The 20,946-nt window shown below is 40.7% G+C and overlaps 1 protein-coding gene across 1 annotated transcript in view; it reads left to right on the top strand.

Annotated features, from left to right (window-relative positions):
• The first annotated feature begins 28 nt into the window (after positions 1–28).
• The window catches only part of Ano6 (anoctamin 6), a 199,669-nt gene continuing 178,751 nt past the window's right edge, over positions 29–20,946 (top strand). Inside the window, exon 1 of the mRNA XM_010638370.3 lies at positions 29–442. Coding sequence (XP_010636672.1) covers positions 364–442 — 79 coding nt within the window. The 5' untranslated portion in view covers positions 29–363. The remainder of the gene's footprint in view (positions 443–20,946) is intronic.

Raw genomic sequence — 20,946 nt, 5'->3', positions numbered from 1 at the left:
AAAAAAAAAAGCAAACTTCCGTTTGTGTCCAAATCTGACTTTAGAATACAAAGCTGAGGGACCACGCGCAGACCTCGCATTCACACTGCCCGGGCTGCGTCGCCTCCCGGGCGCGTAGTGCACCCGGGTGCAGGACGCGAACCCGCCCGCCTCCCAGCGCCGGTGAAGCTGGGAAGTTCATCCTCCCGCTGCCCGCGCACTGGGCATGCTCAGAGGCAGCCCCGAACAGGGCTTCCCCAGCGCCAGAGACAAACGCTGCAGTTCCCTCCAGGGCGTCCGCCGGGCTCCCCAGGAACTGCGCCCTTCCGGGACCGCAGAGCCCCCAACTTCCCGCCAAGTTCGGAGCCACCTCCGGGGGGAGACATGCAAATGATGACCAGGAACGTTCTGCTAGACATGGAACAGGAGGAGGAGGAGGACGACGAGGAGGATGGGGACATCGGTGAGCGTGAGGTGTCCCCGGGAGCCCTAGCGGGCTCGGGGAGAAGTTCGGGGTCTGCGCAATCGGCCGGGGCTGTGGCCGAGTCCCGGTTCTTGCGTCCGCCCGTTGGGTGGGGGAGCCCGAGCACAGCCCCGGGAGAGGAAGGGGACGCAGCCCCCAGAAAGTCTCGGCGGCCTGGGGACGCGTCGGGGCGCGGAAGTCTCGGCCCAGAAGCAACTTTTGGGTCATTTCCTGCGTCTCCAACCAGTCTGGGGTTTCGCAGAGCTGGGTGCAGTGGCGAGCCTGTGGGCGGGGTCCCGGGAGCTAGCCTAGATTTGGGGCAGGCTGAGACCCACCTGAATCCCGTCTAAAGTGAAAGCGAAGGGGTTGCTCTGAAGGAGGGCTGGGGCAGGGCGGGGCGGCCCGGGAACAGATTTGTGGCCGCTGCACGCGGGCCGGAATCCTTCTTCCTCTGCGGAGTGCACGGGGGAAGGGATCCTACTCGACCGCAGAGGCCCTGGAGCTCGGGGAGCAAGCCCGGGTGGCTCCTTTCTCCTTAGGAGTGGTGGACTGAATGAGGGACAGCTGTTAAGCGAAAGAGCAAACAAAAGAAAGGAGAGGGTGTGAGGAAGGGGAAAGGAATGAGAAGAGCAGGAAGAAAATCAGATCCCTAAATAGATCACTGTCAGGGAATGATAATATATTGGTCTCTCCGGAAGACTGATTAAATTACCATGCGGTCTGTTCTGGCGACTCCGGCCCAATCTCCTGATGCCAAATCAGTTTTGAAACAGACAGCTCCATCTCCCATCCTAAAGCCATATTCTTCTCTGTTAACTTTGGGAGTAACGTAATTTTAGGAGTTGAGTGTGATTTTTCTTCCTTTCACATTTTTGGCACTGATCACTAAAAAGAATTTGGTAATTTTTTTTTCTAGGCACAAATCAAATAGAGGGGGTTATACTCGGTGGTTTAGCTTTACTTTTCATGCAGATGAGAACAATTTATTAAGTATTCATCTTTATGAAAATAGTAAATAGTATTTTTAGTGAAAACTGATCTGATCTGCTTAGCTGCTCACCTGCAAACCTAGGTTTTCATCTTGCAGTATCTGTACAGATTAGGACTTTTTCCCACCTAATCACAGCTCTGGACACAGAACCTATGATGCTAGTTTTTTTTTTTTTTTCTTTCTTTTAGCAGGTTTAGGTAGTAAATGACGATTACATAAAAAATACAAATAATGGGAGCAAAGTTTTAAAAGTTACAATAAAATTAACACAAATAGTTTCCTAGGACGATGTTTTTCTTATGGTGAGATGTCATTGTCTATATTAAGTATTATAAATAAATGAGGTAAAAGCCCAAATGGAAATTGACTTAAGCAAGAGATTCTAAGTTTGATTTATTCTACTGTACCATCAATAGATCTCAATTTAGAAAGAAAAACTAATTTTGTGTAGTCTCTGTTTATCTGATAAGGCATCATAAAATTCACCATGAGCACTGGGCTCTTTTTTTTTTTTTTAATTTAGAATTTACTTAGCTGCCCCCCCCAGTACTGGGGATTGAACTCCAACCCTTGCATTTGCAAGAAACCACAGAGCTAAATCCCCAGCTGGGCTCTTAATTACAGTGGTAATTCACGCATGTTCTCTATTCAGTGAAGGTGTATCTATTACCATGCCTCCTCTCCCACCCTCCAGAAACTACTCATATGAATACTTCCTAGTGTGTAAATCAGTTAACATATTTTATACCAAGTGACACATATTTAAATTGATTTAAGCATTTTTGGTTGTTTTTTTAAATACAAGTTTGGTACAGGTTGCAATGATTTTTATATCAGAAAATATTTGCCCATGTCGATTGAAAGCTTATGTTGTTACAATAAGCCTTGTTAAAGGTCACTGGAGGTAGGCTGGTACTGGTGTACAGGCTATTAACAAAGTTATTACAAAATGGTTTCCAAATATGGGAGAGGAGACTGGTGAAATTATAATAATTTTTGGCCTCTGCCCCTGGTTTTGTAATGTTCAATGCTATTGACTAATATATTTCTCCTAGTACTTGGTGTTACCAGTAGTTGTTGTAGTAGTTTAAAACCCACTCGAATGCTGAAGATTTCTGTGAAATCCTTCCTACATATTAACTTTATAATTTAGGGAAGGAGGTATTTTGACAGGTTTCTGGGCATAAAGTAGACATTATCATAAGCAAATTTGCATGAGACAGAAAAGTTTTCCATCTAGATGTACTCCCTGATTGTATTATAGAATTGTTTTATATACTTACATGGAAGTGTGCTTTCTCATACACAGGAGGTAAGGTCATTAAGTTGAAGCAGTGAGTTCTGCTTACTACTGGAACACTGTTCAGTGCTTAAGCATCATGGTTGCTTCCTTATGTGGAATAAGATTAAAGATGTAAATTTTATAATGGTGTTTTTCTTGTTTGCCTAACTCATGGCCACCAGAAATTATGGCTACGAGGTTTGCTTATGAGGTTATCTGTTGGCATAGAGCATTTTTGCAAAAGGCCACTTATTTTCTACATCAGCCTCAAAAACCAACCACAGAAGTCACATCTAAGCAGAAGTGACTGAAAATCCATGGCTTGTAGTATTTGTTGCACTAGTAGAGACCACGGGTTATTGTAACCCTGCCTCGTGGCAGAAGGTGTTGTTGGCTGCTTTGTCTGCAGTGCTTTTCCCACCCCCAGTTAATCAGTGATATGATTCAACATCTCTTCCTATTGATGTAAAAAGTGATAGGAGCATCTTTTATGGCAGAATTTAGAAATTTAGATTATACTAGTATACTGTTTCATTTGTGAGTGTGCGTTCTCTATGGTTTAAAATTTGTTGAGGGAAGAAAAGTTGTTCCAAAACGGAGCTGTCAAGAAGTACCCAGGGCATTCAGATGGAAAGGTTTTGTCTGGGTGGTTGGTTGCTTGTTCTGGGTTCCTAGTTTAGATGGTGGATGGTTTAATGTGTCTGGCTCCCAGTCTGGTTCTGGCAGTGCTTGCTCTGATATATACTGCTGATGCTCACATTACTAGGAGGTAGACAGGTGAGGGCGCCTTACCTCTGAGAGATACTGGTCCAGGTGTGCCACTGCATTGTCCTTATTGGTTCCTTTAACCATCGTGTTTTTAGGTAGACTTGTCTTACCATACCAGTCCACTTTTTTCCCTCACGCTTCTTGTTCAGTCACCCGCAAATCTGGCCTGACCCCAGTATTGTTTCATCAACATTAAGTGAGCAATATATCGGAGCTGGGTGCAGGATGAGGTGTTCTGGTAGATGTGGGACCCTTTAAAAATGTGTAAGATGTATCTCTATCTTTGAGGAGGAGGGGGTCATTGGCAGCAGACATTTGGAATAAATGCCTGGGAGCTGTGTACAGAACTATGGGAGAATGGGAAAGAGCTTCACAGGAGAGTTGTGGGGCCAGGTATTGAAGGGCCAGGCAGGTGCACACAGGTCAGGAAGTCTGGAGCTCGGAGGAGTTCCCTGTGTTGAGGGGATGCCAGAGTAGATACAGAGGGGGATGTCACGGGTGACATCATGAAGCTTCCTCTACACTTTAAGGATTTGGGGTTTCATCCTGTATGAGGTTTGGGAGTTCCCAAGCCGGGCATGGTGGTGTACTTGGAAGGCTGAGGCAGGAGGATTGCAGTGAGTTTAAGGCCAGCCTGGTCTCCATGGTGAGTTCCAGGACAGTCTGAACTGTATAGCAAGACCTTGTCTCAAAAAAAGAAAGAAATTTGGGAGTTCCTTGAAGTGCTGATAGGATCGGATTTGCTTTTGGAAAGCTCTCCCCCGTATCATATTGTAAAGTGGAGTGGAAAAGGGAGTGTTAGAGTAAGTCTTTCCAGCAGTTGGATTTAGAAACTTCTACAGTGACCAATGAAATGTGGAAGCACCGTGACATCTTTATGAACAAGGTGGCATCTGTAGGCGTCTGGTCCTGGCAAGCAGAGAGGAGCACTTGAACTGAGGAATTCGAAGGAAAGTGGCAGCAGGAGGGGAGGATTCTTTGTTGTTCCAGCAAGTCCTATAATTTTCTCTCTGGCTTTGGTTCAGAACCATTCCTTTCTTAGTAATTTCAGCCTCACCTCTCTTTCTTAACAGCTCCTCCTCCTCCTCCCAAGTCTGTCACAAATCTAGGAGGGTGATATTACTCCTTCACCTCAAAGTGCATCCCAGGGAATTGACACAGTCCTTATTTTTTTGGTTCTTTGACATTATTATCCACCCTGTATTTTGTCTGTTATTATCTGTGAACTCACTATCTCTAATTGGGGGAATACATTTCTCGATAACTGGATCTAGAAATCATGCAAAATGCCCCGAATATTGTAGACATCCCACTGACAAAATTTTCTAAAAATTGTGTCTTTTTCCTCACCCTCCTCTGCAATGTTAGCTCCCTGAAGGCCGATGCTTTGAGTCTTAAAACGAATCTGTAAGGGTGATTATGTAGGTGCCAAGCAAACGCTTGCTGAAGGAATGGAATGATTTACTTTTTCAGAACAATTTGTTTAATGTAATGCTTTGTGGTTTTTATAGCCCTAGTAGAATTCTCTTCTTCAGTGATACTGTTATCTATGTGAAAAATGTTGAGTGTACTTGTTCTATCAGACACTGTTGGATTTTGAACCCCTGCCCTATACTGCCTCGCTATCTAGTCAGGAAACAGATACGGAGTATTAATTGCTGCAGTCTGTGATTATTGCTGTAATCAGGTGTGTACGAGGGGAAAGCATGGCACCAAGTGGTACCAAGGAGAAAGCATGTGACCTTGCTTCAAGGAATCCAGGACAACAGTGCCTGTACCCGAGCCAGCCCTGGAAGACAGAGGAGACAGATGAGGAGATGAGGCTATGAAGTGGAGCATCCAGCTTATTCCTAAAGGCACAGTGATCTCCCCAGAAACAAACCCCGATACTACCCTGCCTTATGCCCTGTGACAGGGGGACCATACATTAGATACACACTGTCTATACACATTATGTTCTCTGCCACAGGAATGAGAGTTAAAAAACGAAAACACAAAGCATATTATCCTGAAAGTTTTTCTCTCTCAGTATAGTTGGTCTGGCTCCCTTTGTAAAGCTTTCATTTTCAATTGCAAACTCGCAGTCATGGCTTTCTTTCATATCTAATTTTGAGTCAAATAGTTGCTTTCTAAAAGGTTTTCCAATCTCTTCTTGTGCAGCTCATGGTTCCTGGAATGTGTCTGTTTTTTCAGGGTGTCTGAACAGCTATGTGCACTGGTCTGCTCTACACTGACTTTTATTTTCTTTTAGAAGCCAAGAAAATCAGATCAAAAGCTCCTGGGGAGATTTCCATTAGAGACATGATTTTAATTCTGACATTCACGAGAGGAGATAATCAAATATTATTAAGAATTCCACAACATAGCCTTAAAGTAAAGGATGGCATTGAACTTTTAAACTGGTATTTGTGGCAGGCTATGTTAAAATTATTACATTTTAATAAAAGTTTTCACTGTAGCTAGTACTTTAGGTTTTCTCCTGTTAAACTTATCAGTTTGTATTTCATGTTATAGACTTTTTACATCTTAACACCAAAATATAATCTTGAAGGGAGAAGCTCTATCTTACTTATTTTTGTGTCATGATAGGATTAGCATAATGCTTTTCAAATAGTGGATGCAAAGGAAACCATGTATGGTGGGACTGGTAGATTTTCATGGAAGTTTTGCCTGCTATGTGATTTAAGCTGCCCAACCTGCTTTAGATACCATGCATTGAGGGATGGATCTCTGCAAAAATAGCTAGTTTTAGGACAAAAACCATTTCCACTTACCTGCAGCCATGGAAATGTACTGCTGGACTGAGTTGTAAATCTTACATAAAGAGCTTTTTGGGAATTCAATGTAATAAATGATTTATACATCATAATTATTGTTACTATTATCATTATTATTTTGGTACTGGGGATGGAACTCGGGACCTTGTACTTGCCAGGCAGGCTCGGCACCACTGAGCTAAATCCCCTGGCCCTTATTATTATTTCTTTTTATGTAGAGCTGGGCAAACTACTACTTAGGTATATCCCTAGTCCCGTTATTATTATTATCATTATCTTTGGTTTTCCTTTAGTTTTGTCTTTTTTTAGTACCAGGACTAAAATCAGTTAGCATCCATTTCAAGAAGCAGCCAGTTTGAAGAACACAGTACAGGTTAAATATGACAACAATAGAATATATTGGACATGGACCAAAGAGTAACTCAGATACTGTGCAGCCAAAACATATCATAGGGAATGTTTGTGTAGAAGACAAGTTGAAGGGTTAATAGGCAGCTTTTTCTGCCAATTTATTACTGCCATTATTACATATCTGAATACTAATTGACAGATCTTGCTGCAGTGAAGTTATTCCACAGCCAAAAATCAAAGAGAAAGAAAATATATTCTTTGTGAAGTCCAGATGTTGCTTTTATATGTAATGCTTTCATTCTGAAACATTAGAACTACCATTTTCAACAGTATTTTAAAATAACAAATACTTGAAATTGGAAACAAAACAGGATATTGGTCTTTAAAAAAATCTCTTTTCTATAATATTTTAACTTTGGCAGAAGTTTAGCTCTAGGTCAAAGATATGAACAATAAATGTTCTTTTACAATGTACAATTATGCATAATAAGTCTTGTTTATAGAAACTCTAAGATTGTTTACAAAATCAAATTTTTATTATTTCTCCAGACATTCTAGCTAGATATTTGAAAGATAATCTTTGGCTTTGGCAGACAAAATGATGTTTTTCTTGTGGCATCCACTAGAATCTTAAGTATTTTGTTTTTTAATTTGGGCTGTTCTTATGAAAAATTATTCTAACAAGAATATTACCTTTTTTTTCCTAAGTGTTTTGTTTTAAACAGTTTTTTTTTTTTTTTTGGTACCACGGATTGAGCTCGGGTCTTTGCACTTGCGAGGCAGGCGGCAGAACCACTGAGCTAAAGCCCCGGCCCATGAACACTGTATTTTTAAAGTTATAATTTCTGTAATGATTTGAAATAATTGTATTCATTTTATCATTTTCTTTCCTTCTATTACTAAACAAGTCCTGAATGTTTCCATTGTGTAAAACATAAGGTACTTTTTCTGAAAGAAAAACCCAGAAAACAAAATACCAAAAATCATCATTTTCTAAGTGATACAAATGGTAAAGAAGCCAAGTATAAGTTACTGATCTTAGGGGCTGTTTGGGAACAAAGAAAAATAGATTTTGGCAAGAGCTTCTTGGTTTCTCTGTAAAAAAAGTAATCCCTAAAGAGCCCCACCACCACTACTACCACCACTAAATGCCCCCCCAAAACACCAAAAATAAATAAGTAAATAAAATGAGAAAGCTTATAAAAGTAATTGTCTGCTTTTGATGTGGAGTGGTAAGAAGGCAAAAAGAAAATCTTACAGTCAGGCAAGTTGTGTTTGTGGTCAGCCAGCACTTTGTGCTGTTCACCTGGAGCCTGTTGCCTGAGGCTAGAGTCCTGGCTTTCGGGAAACCTGCTCAGCCCTGAGTGGTTGCTGGGAGCAGGTGAGGTGGGCGTGTACAGGTGGGGAGGAGGCCCTTTCACTCAGACACTGTAAGTGGCAGTGACAATCATATAAATCCTTAAAAAGAAAAAAGTAGTTTTGGGAACTGATATTCTTAACCTTCCCTATCAGTATCACCAAGTCGTTTCCCCCGGAAGGCAAATGTCTGTTTGGTGTTGCTCTCTATCACTGTGTACATCCTGGAGCTGTTTAGTGTCAGACTGAGGATAGTCCTGACAGTGGCTGTGCTGCAGATGTGTGTATTTAAAGATAAAGGAGTTGAGTAATAGCATATGGGTTCTGCTAAAAGATAATTATTGTGTGTGTGTGTGTGTGTGTGTGTGTGTGTGGTGTCCCTATATTCTCACCGTTCTTCAAATAGGTTGACAGTGTTCTCCAAATTCCAGGAAACATTGCAGAAATAATCTTTTTGGAGAAACCTTACCAAAAGCCCTAGGAGCTGACATAAATAAATGGCTCATGGATGTAGTCCCTTGAGGCTTATCCCATTCCCCCAGTTGCTGTCCACCAATCCTAACCAATGTGTGCGTGCTCCTGTGTATCGTCGTGTACTTGTATGCACAGCAAGTGAGGAAGGAGACAGTTAAGTAAATGAGTAGCCTTTATCAGATTGAGCCTGTAGAATGTCACAGATCAGAGGAAAGATTAATGGTGAAATTGGTTTTTTTTTTGAGACAGGGTCTTGCTCTGTAGTTCAGTCAGGCTTTGTCCTCGCTATGCAGCCCAAGTTGGCCTCAATCTAACAGCAATCCTTCTGCCTCAGCCTCCTGAGTTGTAGGATTACAATCATTCACCACCATGCCTGGCTTAATGGTGAAATTCTCAGTGGGCAGATTCTATGTGATTCCACTATGACAGAGTGGAAAATTGGGGTTTACTGACCAATGACGGTAGGGCAGTCAGGCTGTGCACAGGAGGCCGGGTGGTTGGCCTGATATTTAAACCTGTTTAGCCCTCAACCTTTCCACTTGGTCTCCACCTTCCTACTTCTCTCTCATGTGTAATGCAGGTACTCTCAGTTTCAGCTCTCCCTCTTTAATTATCTCTGGAATTGGAGCTGTTCTGAGCCTCTTGAGAGAAAACTTTCTCGGTCATTCTCTTATCCCTGCCCCACCCTACAGGGCTGAGAGGATGTCTTGGGAATCTGTGTATCTTGGATCTGGAGGGAAGGAGGTGTGAGTAGGCCACATGCTGGAGGAGGTCCGCCCTCGTCCCCTCTGGAACCTCCTGGTGAAGTGTAGTTATTAGAGATCAAGCAAAGGTGATCTTTTCTCAAGGTGTGGATTTGATGAAAACCTGAGTTATGTTGCAGATATTTATTGAGGCAATTAAAAGGATGACTTCTGCCATCTGTTACAGACGTAAATAGCCTCACCTTTATTTGGCCAAGGGTGTGGAGTGCGTCCTGTTACACATGGCTGTTTGTATTGAGAACAAAGTGGACCATGATGTTGGCAAGTGGTCTTTTAATTTATTCCATGCATTTCCTTGTCTCGTTCCTCAATTGCTCACCATTCTCCTAAGGATCCTTTGCCCCAGTTCTGTCCAGATGTTCTCACCACACAGACAGACGGCTCTGGTTCTAAACAGCTGCAGACCCATCACGGTGCTGATGCAGTCACTCACGGATTGTGTGACTTTGCTTGTAGCCTGCTTCTCCTCTCCTCTGCGTAGGGCTGATGTGAGAACCTGCTTCCTAGTGGGGTTGTAGCAGAGGAATGCCATGCAAAACTCCTGCTCTCCATAATCATAATGAGGTTCATATTATGGGTACCTGCTTTTACTTCTGTCTTAGCCCAGACTTGTCTTTCCCTGCCCCTCTCCCAAAGCTGTACCTTTGACTTCTGCAGGTCATTGTCATTTTTTGTCTTCATTTCCTCTGTGCCTCACCAGTAGAAGGTCATCATTAACCATTTGAGTGGAGAGCACAGGGGTGAGAGATTACAGATACGGCTCTTAGGTGTGTGACAGGAGAAAAGGGCCTTTGGATAAGGATCAGCCCGCGGGTATTTCCTACAGCTTTGGAGCCTGGTTTCCATCTCAGAACAGTGTAGAAGGAATAATAATATATAGGAGGAACTATGTCACAGAATTATAAAGTTTATTATATCAATATAGACAGTCTTAAAGGGATGGCTCTGCCCCATAGTTGATGACTCCATGACAGAGTGCAAGTGATGGGTTTAATTTAAATGAAATATGATTTTCTAGTAGGCACATTTCATAATATACTTATATCACTTTGATATATAATTTTGGTAAGAAAGGTATCAGACTATAGTCAAAAGTTTATAATGGACTATTAGAAGACACTGACCACCTTTATAGTAAAGAAATTGTGAAGTAAAGATATCTTTAGTCAATTTAGGATTTAAATTATCTTATATTAAGGTCTAAATAATAGTAGTCTTGATGTTGATCATATGAACTTTTAATAAAGACATGCAGTTTTTACTTATTCTAATAGTATGTTAATTTAAAAAAAGCAAAATCCCACCATGTTTAATTTTCCCATGAGACTAGAGTTTTTGGTTCAGTGAGTAGTGTTCAAAAGTTGATGGTTAAATAAAACTTGTGGATATGATACAGGGTAAAATGATACAACTGAAGACAAGAATACGCAAAGCAGTTATTACTCTCATTGAATTGTTTTGAATATAATGACGTAAAAATGAAATGCTCTGTATGTAGTTTGCAAAGCAGGTATTTGCAATAATGCCTCTTGCTTTGTATATTGGAAAGTGAAGGGTGGTTCTGCCTACGTCCACTTGCCACAGCGTAGACGCTGGCTGGCCTTCCGGTAACAGAGGGCCTCAGAAAGTCCAGGCATTCCATTCCTTTTGAGTGAGTGAGCAAGAGCAGAGAAGAAGGAAGAAGTCTATTTTCATTCCCAAATAAAGTAGTGTGTAAAATATTTGTGTTATATGTAAGCTTCTCATGGAAGGGTCTTTCTCAGTGAAAGCCACAATTCCATCTTACAGTTATAGTACTCAGAATTGCAATTCTTCTTGTCTCCTGGACTTCCACCTCTGTGCTCCTGGGATGATTGGCAGCCCATTTCATGCTTGCTGCCTCCACTTAGGTAGTATTTAGTGCCCACTATATACTGATTCTCTGATGGGCTCCTTGGAGCCTGCAAATCGTAGAGGAGATGTGAACATTTCCAGACAAGCATTTCCTTGCTCTGAGGGTAAGCAAACATGACAAACAGCTTTTTAGCAATAGGATAATCATGGCTTTCCTGAGAGTTACAGTTGCCTGAATTGTGGCCAGTGGTTTGTTTGCTACTTCAAGATACTTATTTTGAAAAGTTCGACTTATTTGGCTGGAAAAAGAAACACAAAACACAAACTTTCTACAAGCTGGCTAAGGATTGCTAGCACTTAATAGCCTTCATAAATCACATTCACTGCTTTTTTTAAAAAATCACTTACATGCCGGCAAGGGTGGCACATGCCTGTAATCCCTGCACTTGGGATCCTGAGGCAGGAGGATCTCTGTGAGTTCGAGGCCAGCCTGAACTATGTAGTGAGACCCTGTCTCAGAAAAGGGTGGGGGCGGGGGGAGTCATTTGTATGATGATTTTAGCTCAAAGCATTGGTGTACTGTATGCTTATATCAGTCTGTCTGTCTATGCATATATGAAATTATGCAAGGGGATTTATTAGGTAGGCTTGCAGGGTCAGAGGCAGGCGAGGCTGTGGTTACTGCACGGGAGAGCTAGAGGATCGAGCAGCTGTTCAGAGTCCTAGAAGCCACAAGCTGCAGGAGAAGAGGGATCAAGGGTGCAGCGCCAATGTGAGACTGAAGACCTGGAAGGTCTCTAGAAGGTTGCTGTGTAAGTTCTCTTTGAAAGGCTGAAGAAACTGGAGTCTAAGGTCCACAGGTGATGGCAGTAGTAGAAGATATACCTGCTCAAGCAGAATGGAGTTTTTTTTGTTTTTTGGGTTTTTTTTTTGTAAAGAATGCAGCCTATTTCTTCCTTCTTCTTTCATTCTGTCTGGGCTGCAAGCCTGTTGTATGGTGCCACTCACAGGTGAAGTAGGTCCTCCCTCAGTAGTTTGCTGACCAACATATTATTTATCTCTGGAAACCCACCAAAGACCCACCCAGATTTTCATTTTACTCATCTGCTAGTCAAGTTGACAATCACGATTAGCAGTTAAAGTAAAAATGAAGGTGCACACAGAATTCTGTTCATTTATCTGGTATCTGTTCAGTCCCTTTTGTACATAGGCCTGAGGAATTGAGCAACAGATATAACAGAAATGGCTCCTGCCCTCAAAGAATAAGCAGGCTGGTAGAGAAGACAAACATTTCAACGGAGTACTAGTAAATTAAGTTTAAAGACTGTGAAAACAGAGACTGAACCAGGACAACATAGCTGAGAACAGAATTCCCAGGGCTGTTGGAAGGGAGGGGCCTTTGCTGGGAATGGCTGACAAGGGCAGCTGTTATTTTCATAATTCTAAAAATAACACAGTCTTAGATTATCATCTCTTTAAAAAGCGTCACTGTTAGAAGGTTCAAGATGTGCATTGGGTGAACGTGTGAAGTGCCACATATATTTGTGCTTCAGGCTCATGACCCGTTTGTACTGGGGATTCACCATGCGGAGAGTGTTTATACTGAGCTCCATGGTGTTAACGCACCTTTAAACAGTGCTGTTGCTTATGGTCTGGGGGCCCCTTTGTTTTTTGGTAGATTGGCTGTGATACTGGCACTGGTTGGAAAACAAAAAAACTTGGTTCTTTGAGTCCCTCCTTCTTCATGTAGTAGTTCGGTTTTGTCTCTCTTAAGTGAAAGGAGAAGGTGCTGAGAGCTTTGGTCTGAGCAATTCTGTGCAGTTTCTAAGTTAACAAAGAGAAAGAGATGGAGCAGGTACAGCTAGCTGTTCCCTGCGCTCCATCTTTTCCTCTCCAGATCTCCAAGAAGATCGTCTTCAGGCTTCTCAGCTGGGAGCTTGTTTTCTGGTTCCCTATCCTGATTGCTAAGGGGTGTGACTCACTCCTGTCTGAAGGAAGAGTGACTGACTTTATCTGAGTCACAACCAAGCTGGGGGTGCGGGATCGGTGGGGCTGTGGGTAGGGAGGTATGAATCAATGCCTGTCACCTCAGAGGTGACTCCAATATGCTCTTCTCAAGGTAGTATTTCCCTTTGAGAAATCCTAATTCCAGAGTGTCCCTTTCTAGAATTCCTTCCCCGTGACTGGCCCAGGCACCCTGATAATACAGTGATATGGAAGGTGCAAATCTAAGTTTATTTTCTGTTCATAGGACACAAGGAAATGGATGCAAATTCTGCTTTCATTTACTATACACAAATCTTATTTTTCTCTTAGGATCTTTTCACACGTGACTGACATCTATCAGGAAATATGACTATGTAATTGAATTTGTTTTTCCATCTATTGCAGATTATGCCTTCCATATTGGGAATCTTTTCTTTGTAAATGCCATTAAGGTCAAGTATAAGAGATAGCACCATTCTCTTTTACTGTGCTTTTGTCTAAACTCTCTCTTCCAGTGGTATTTTTTTTCCAGATTACTTTTTTTAATTGACTTGATTGGTACTTTTTAGGTATACAGTACATTTCCATTCATCATTAGGATCTTGTACCTTTACATGACAGATCTTGGTTCTCATTTTTTCCCCCATACCCCTGCCCTCCCTTCACCACCCCCCACTCCATTTACAGTGGTATTTTTTGTTAACAGGTTTAGAAGTCTGTTTTATGTCCAGTAAAATGCACTCTTAACTGTTGAGTTTGGTAAGTTAGGACAGATGTATAGCCAACCACCCAAAACAAGGCAGACAGCATTTCAGCAAACTTGTTCCCCTTCAGGCTAACTTTTCTTCCCTCCATTCAGAGGAGTACTTTTAAACTGGGTCTTGCCCTGTCTTAAATGTCATATAAATGGAATTATGAAGCATGAAGTCCTCTGGATTTCTTTCACTTAGCAATGGATTTTTGGAGGTCCACCTATATATGTTATGGGTATCAGGAATAGTTAAGTATATTTGAATTGGAGGAATATCTAGAAAGTGTATTTTGAATTAAATCTTAAAGTATTACAGTTTTGGTATATAGCAGATTAAAAATAACCTTTTAATTTGCTTTTAAAGTCAGTTTTTTTTCCCCTCTGGTCTCAGTTATTTTTGTAATCTCTTTAGCAGTGCACACAATGCCTTTTGTATAACAGGAAATTAACACGTGTTTTAAGTTGGAAAGGAATGTGTGAGGAAAATGAACTCATGTCTTATTCTAGAATAATTCAGGTTTTAATTGGCTAGCTGAGATGGAGACAGCAAAGTGCACGTTTATTCTGACATTGTTGCCCTGGCTTGTTTACTGTGGAGAATGATCCTGGAGGGAGACTGCTTTGGGCCCTTCAGCAGAAGGACATCAAGTATAATCATTTTATTTCTTCGAAAGGTCTGCTCTTATCGATGTTTTACTGGTAAAAATATTTTAAACAGCCTCTATTCGCTTCATTTGGTAACAGAATATGTCTGAGGCCCGAAAAATAAGAATGACCTATGCAAAATGAAGGAGTAATTCAGCTTTGGCCTTAGATATTAAATTCCAAAATATTTGTCCAAGCACATGTGTTCCCAGTTGCCTGAGAAGTTACTGACACTGATGTTGGTTTTTTTAAAGATGACTCATGATTTCTTGAGTCAGCTTTCCGTATTAGTCATCCTTGCTGCCTGGACTGACTCTGCCTGGATCTATCTAGCTTCACTGACAGCCCCCACACCAACCCTGGGATCTGGGTTCCTGCTTCCTAGTGCAGAGTCACGCCCCAGTCTCTGGAACTCCTTCCAGCAACAGGCAGGGGGGAGTAAAGAATTCAGCATTTACTCTTGGTTCAGCATTAACCTCGTATTTCAGTACTGGTAGTTTGCCTTACCCCTCCCCCCCTTGAGGACGCCAGTCTCTTTAGTTTTACTTGCTGTTATTAGTGTCTCTTAATTACCTCCTTGCCTGGAAATAAAGTCCTAATCCAATGCCATGCTTCCCGCCTCCTCCCTGTGGTAGACTTTGACAATAACTGCCTGTCTATGTCTGTAGATTAACAAGGTGAGCTGTACTTCTATTCTGTTCTGCAGCAGTTGTACTGGTGGTACCTCAAGTCCTGAACAGGGTCATATTTATTTTCCCCTACTTCCTTCGTCATGATGCTGGCTCCTGTAAGTGAGGCAGTGAGTAAGACGTGGGCTGCAGCTTCTGGCTAGAACAGACAGGAGGCTTAACTTTGGCCTGGGACTTTAAAGAAGGTCCAGTGTTGAGCGGAGTGTGGGAAAACTACCCCCTGGGTGTGCTGGGAAGCTAGGCCTGACTGTAAGCACTTACTGGGCCAGGCTGAGTATGTTGGGAAGGAAAGAATGTCTCCAGCAAGGCAGGAGGGATCTCATTTGATTTCAGAGAGGAAGTTAGCTCTATGTGGATGAGTGCCCAAGCGAAACACTTTGCATATAGTGGACATCTGCCTTGTGTTTCATCGTTAGATCACTTGCAATACAGAATGCCATGTAAATACTTATTTTGTATTGTTTAGCAAATAATGACAAGAGAAACAGCCTGTACATGTTCAGTGCAGATGCAGCTTTTTTTTTTCCACTTTTTACTTTTTTAATCTAAGGTTCATTGAGTCTGGATGCAGAACCTGGAGATAACAGAGGGCTGGCTTTGTGTTAACTGACATTTTAAGGTTATGCAGAAAACCTGTCACCTGCAATTTCTGCAGTGTGCCGTGTTAATTCGTTACTTTGTTCACAAGTGATGAAAGATGATTTGGATAATAAAATAATGGAGATTATAATTGCCTTGTAGCTTTTAAAAGTCTAAATGAATTTATTGCACTTGGGAATTGTAGTGGCCGTGCTTGCTGAACTTTTAAAGGTCCATTGCATGGTCCTGTTCAGCCATGGCATTGTGCAGTGAAAGCATCCCCTTTTTCTACATGTATTGTATCCTGTGATATGTGAGGCAGTGACCTGTTTTTGGTCTCACTACAGATGTTAATGGATATATCTTTTAGCTTTATTAGTGGAAGAGATTCAGAGTTAGTTTCACAGAGTGTTTTCTCATTTATATCAAGTTACTTCCTGGAACTGTGCAATATGGAGAAAATAAATTGAAGCCATTTTCTCATGGAAACAGTCTATAAAGGGAAATTATACTAACAGTCATTTGCCTCATTTTTTATGTAATTAGAATACTTTAGACAGATATAAATGATATATACAACTTTCCAAATAACTACAAATTGTTGGACAGGGAATTATAGTGATAATATCCAATCATATTTGACTTTTGATTACAGGATAGTAAAAGAACCTGTTCATGTTCTCATATTCTTGATTGGCACCTTATTTTTATTGGAATCTATAGAAAATGAATGGATGCTTTCATAGCTTGGAACTCAGGCATCCTTTTAAAAGGAAAGTATCTCCTACGATCTTAGCAGAGACTCATGGAAGTTTCAGGGAGAATGGGTAACCTTTTTGAAATACTGATGAGGAAGATGTTGGTTGTTCCATTTCTGTTTTTGTATTACCCCCAGCACAGATATTACATAGGACTTGTTAACTTGGGATCTGTGAATTTACTTGGGTAGGTTTCAAAAGGGGACATTTTCAAATCCCCTAAACTGTATGAGAAATGTGTTTATTTGCATTTATGCTGGTCCCTTATGAATAGAACAATAGCTTTTATCAGAGTCTGGGGCCTTGGTCCAAAACTGACTCCACAGTTCTTTAAAACTGAGAAAAGTGTGCTATAGAACACATGAGTTAAGCTTTGTCAACTACACAGTGGCTAAGTGCTAAGTGAAATTGTCAACCCATCCTTCTGTTTTTTGAAACTGGAAATTCCAGTTTTCCTCTCCTGTCATTATCTTCTCCCACACTGACCTGTCAGATGGTCTGCTGGCTTTTAAAATTGAACTGCAGGGGATTCCTTAAGGTGATTGTGTTAGAGGGCAACTGGAGGAGCGGTGAATGTTTTTTCTTTCATTTTTTGACTTTTTCTGTTTTACTTAAGAATCTTTGGCCACAGGGGGGATGGAAAGACCAAATCAAATGACCTGAGCAGTTGCAGAAGTTGTGAGTGCAGTTTCCAGAGCTAGTTCTACCTCAGAGCCAGTGTTGCGGTCCATGTTCACAAAAGGGACTCCAGCAGCTCCCACTTTCCCCTTGGAGAGGATCAGCTGTAGTCCTTTTCCCAGTTGTTAAATCTCCTTCACCACATCATCTCAGCAAGCAAGAACTGTAGAGTTTTTCTCTGTAGAAATTCCAGCAAATGGCACTGATGAGATTATTTGCTCTTTCCTGAAATGACTTCTGTGGGCCGGAGTTACCTGGTATGTTGGGTGTGTTGGTCATCAGCCCTCACTAGTAGTGGAGAAACTTATGCCACATAAGTGAAAATGAGGGATGTGTGTATTTCTTTTGAATTTTCACAGTATTTCTTAAGTACTATTTTTATGTGAAATCACTTGCCAGTTCAGTATACTGAAATGTAATTTTAGATATGATAGTTTATATTTCTTAATAAAAAACTAGAGGCATAAGATATTTTCTGTTGATTTGTCTTACAAAAACAAGAAATTAAAGCTGATTTTTGCCCCTCAATAAAGCCCTTCTTTCCTCCTTGAATTGGTGGTAGTGGTGGCACTCTTATAGAAAATAAATTTCCTTGCCCTGATGTGCTTTTTCATTTGTTTTACTGGCAGATATTTTTCAAATCTCTGTTCAGTATAAAGCAGTAGAAAAGGCTCATTAAAAGGGTTTTTCTGATGTTAGCATGCCTCAATTAAAATTGTGACTCTTTACTCATTAGTTATGCAACTTTAATGTGTGTCATCTTCCTGAAGCCCCTCTTCTCCCCGTGTAAGATAAAATGAGATGATGTACTTAAATGGTACAGAGCTTGGTGCTAGTTGCTGTTTATACTAGCCAAATCATACAAATCTTATTATTTCAAATAAAATTGTCATAATATGTAAAATAACTTAATTACAGGCATTCATGAATGGGTCCATGGCTGATTACTGTTCCTATAGAATGAATCTGTTAATTATAATTTTGATAGATTCTCTTGGGTAAGATTCCAGAAGTTAGACTGACATTTTAGTCATAAAAACCAAGATTAGTAAATTGACAGAGATAGCATATGGCACATTAATATTACTAATAAGCATTACTTGTGTTACTGAATTAGGTTCTGAAAATACCAAGAGGGAAATTAGCTTCAAGCACTGAATTTCTAAGTCTGAGTGTAAGTACACAGTACGTCTTTAATTGATTTTATCCCTCTGGTGAGTTTATTCAGTTTATACTGGGACTTACTTTTCATAATATTTTAATAAGAATGAATAAAACTTAGTATATTCTTTTACCTTCTATGATAAATAGGACCAATCAGAATCATTCATCAACTGTCTTTGGAGTCAAGGAGTAAAGACTGAAACCCAGTAAAAATTTATTTTGTGGTTTTTGGTTTTCTTGCACTTCCCAGGGTAATCCTTTTTGAGTTACTCAGAATTTTTTTAACCTGGGTCAATAGAGTGCTTGAAATACTGCTATATTTGAGAATTCCTGTAAAATAAACCTTGCTAAACTGTGAAGAGAGCAGTGGCTCTGAACTCTTTGGGTTTTGAGAGAATGCTGACCCGTATCCTTCAGTAATGCAGTTAACTAGATCTGGCAGTGGATATAGAGAGAATCCTATTGGATTTAGTAAATTTCTTCTTATAATTAACCTAATGGTTATAGATTGTTAAACTCTTAATGAAGCCCATTAATAGACTATTTCCCTGAGAATGTTCAAAAATAAATAAGGCAGTAATCGGTCTGTTTTATTAAGGCTCTACTTCAAAAAAGGGTAAGCCAGATGGCCCTGTTACCCTACTTCATAATGAAATCCGTCAATCCAGGAGATAAGAGTCTGCTTTATGCCAAGTAATGTTAAAAACTAAGAAGGTATGTAAAAAGAGCAATGTACATCAAATTCCAGAAATACTTATGCTTCCCATATATTGACACATGTAATAGCCATAATAATCCTTTCCAGTAGGTGCTGTTATAATACCCATTTTATGGATGATGAAATTGAGACTTGAGAAAGTTAAGCAATTTACCTAAAGTCACATAGCAAGTAAATGGTTGGCTCTGTTATGGCTTCAATCTATGATGTCCTCTCAAATTCTCATGTGTAGAAGGTGACCGGCTCATGGGGGTGGATTCATCCATTGATGAATTCACTGGTTGAATGTGCTGTTAGGAGGTGGGGTCTGGTTGGAGCGTGTTAATGGGGGCACAATCTAGAAGGGTGCATACTTGTCTCCAGTGCCTCCCTTCTCTCTCTGCTTCCTGACTGCCTTGGGTTGAGTACTATTTCCTCTGCTGTGCCCCTCTGCCATCTTTTCCTGCCTTGGAGCCAGCTGACTGTGGACTGAAAGCATGAGTCAAAATAAACCTCTCCTCTAAGTTGTGGGTATTTGGTATTTTTGTCATAGTGACCAAAAAGTAACTAAAGCAGGCTCTGTTATTAAGGTCGTTCCTGCTCAGATACTCTGGCCCTTTAGTCTGCTTGAGCCCATAACAAAAGTGTGATTTTACAAAAAGGAAATTTATGTTCTCACTGTGCTTGAGGCTAGGAAGTTAAGTTTAGGATTCTAGCTTGGTCCATTTCTGGTGAGGGCTCTCAGTCATCTGGCTTGCAGATAGCTACTCCTATCTCTTCTTATAAGATCTTTAATCCTATCATGAGAATTTCATCCTCATGACCACATCTAATCCTAATTACCTCCTAAAGGTCCCACCAAATTCCATCAGACTAGGATTAGGGCCTCAAAATATAAATTGAGGGGGAGATACAATTCAATTCATAGCATTTAGCTGTGGATACAACCATAAAACAAATAAAAATATTAATTTTTGATTAGCTAATGTGTGGGGACTTTTTTACTTCTTAGTTTATATCATCTCATTTCCATTAATTCTGTTTTATTCATTTTTAAATCCTGCTATTACCTCTCTCGATAGAAGACCAGTTGGATAGAACAGCAAGTTAACAGAAGGAAAAAATTTGAGAACAAATATTGTTTTATGTGTTGCTCTTGAATTTATCACTTTTTTTTTCTTGGTATCCAGGATCGATCTCAGGACTTGCGCTTGCCAGGCAGGTGTGGTGCCACTGAGCTACATCCCCAGCCCTAAAAATTTGATAAATACTGCTATAAAGTTACTTTCTTTGCTTATATAATGATGGTATCTTGTTTTGTATAGCTATGGCACCTCACAACCAGGCACTCATGTCTCACAATTAATTACATTAGGATTCAAGGGTATCCATTTAATAGGTGAGGAAACCAAAGTGCCAAGTTATCCTGTACTTCATCATTACACTGGCCTGCTACTTAGTGAAGAAATCTGATAAGTTGTACAACTGAAATTTCTTCTGTATTTAAGGGGACTATAGATGCGGTAATAAAGAAAGTCTGCAAAAATGAAAAGTAAACTTTTTAGAGAAACAAAAACAGAAATGAGTCAAGTGACCTGAGAGTCTATAGAGAAAGATTCTGAAAAGTCATTTTCAAAGTCAGAGGTCTGCATAAGTCTCCATTGAGTTGGTCTTTGAATGTCACTCCGAATCAGGGATGTTTGAGCTGGGCCTATTTGGCCAGTGTTAAGCCACAAGTAAGTCAGACACTTATAATGTTTTTCTTCCTCAGGGCAAATGGGATGCAGAAACTAAGCTGTAATCCTGAATCAAGACTGTATTCCAGGGGTAGAGTGTGTTACTCAGACTCTCTGGTTCTCAGGGTGTCTAAAAATCATTGTTATATACCAGTGGCACCAGTGAGATGATAGAGTAGAAGTTAAACTTCTTTGAAAGATTTGGAATTGCAAGCTATGTAGAAG

The sequence above is a fragment of the Fukomys damarensis genome, unplaced genomic scaffold (assembly GCF_012274545.1).
Source record: "Fukomys damarensis isolate Sample0158 unplaced genomic scaffold, DMR_v1.0_HiC HiC_scaffold_15, whole genome shotgun sequence".
Classification (NCBI taxonomy): domain Eukaryota; kingdom Metazoa; phylum Chordata; class Mammalia; order Rodentia; family Bathyergidae; genus Fukomys; species Fukomys damarensis.
This window is presented reverse-complemented; position numbering and strand designations above follow the sequence as displayed.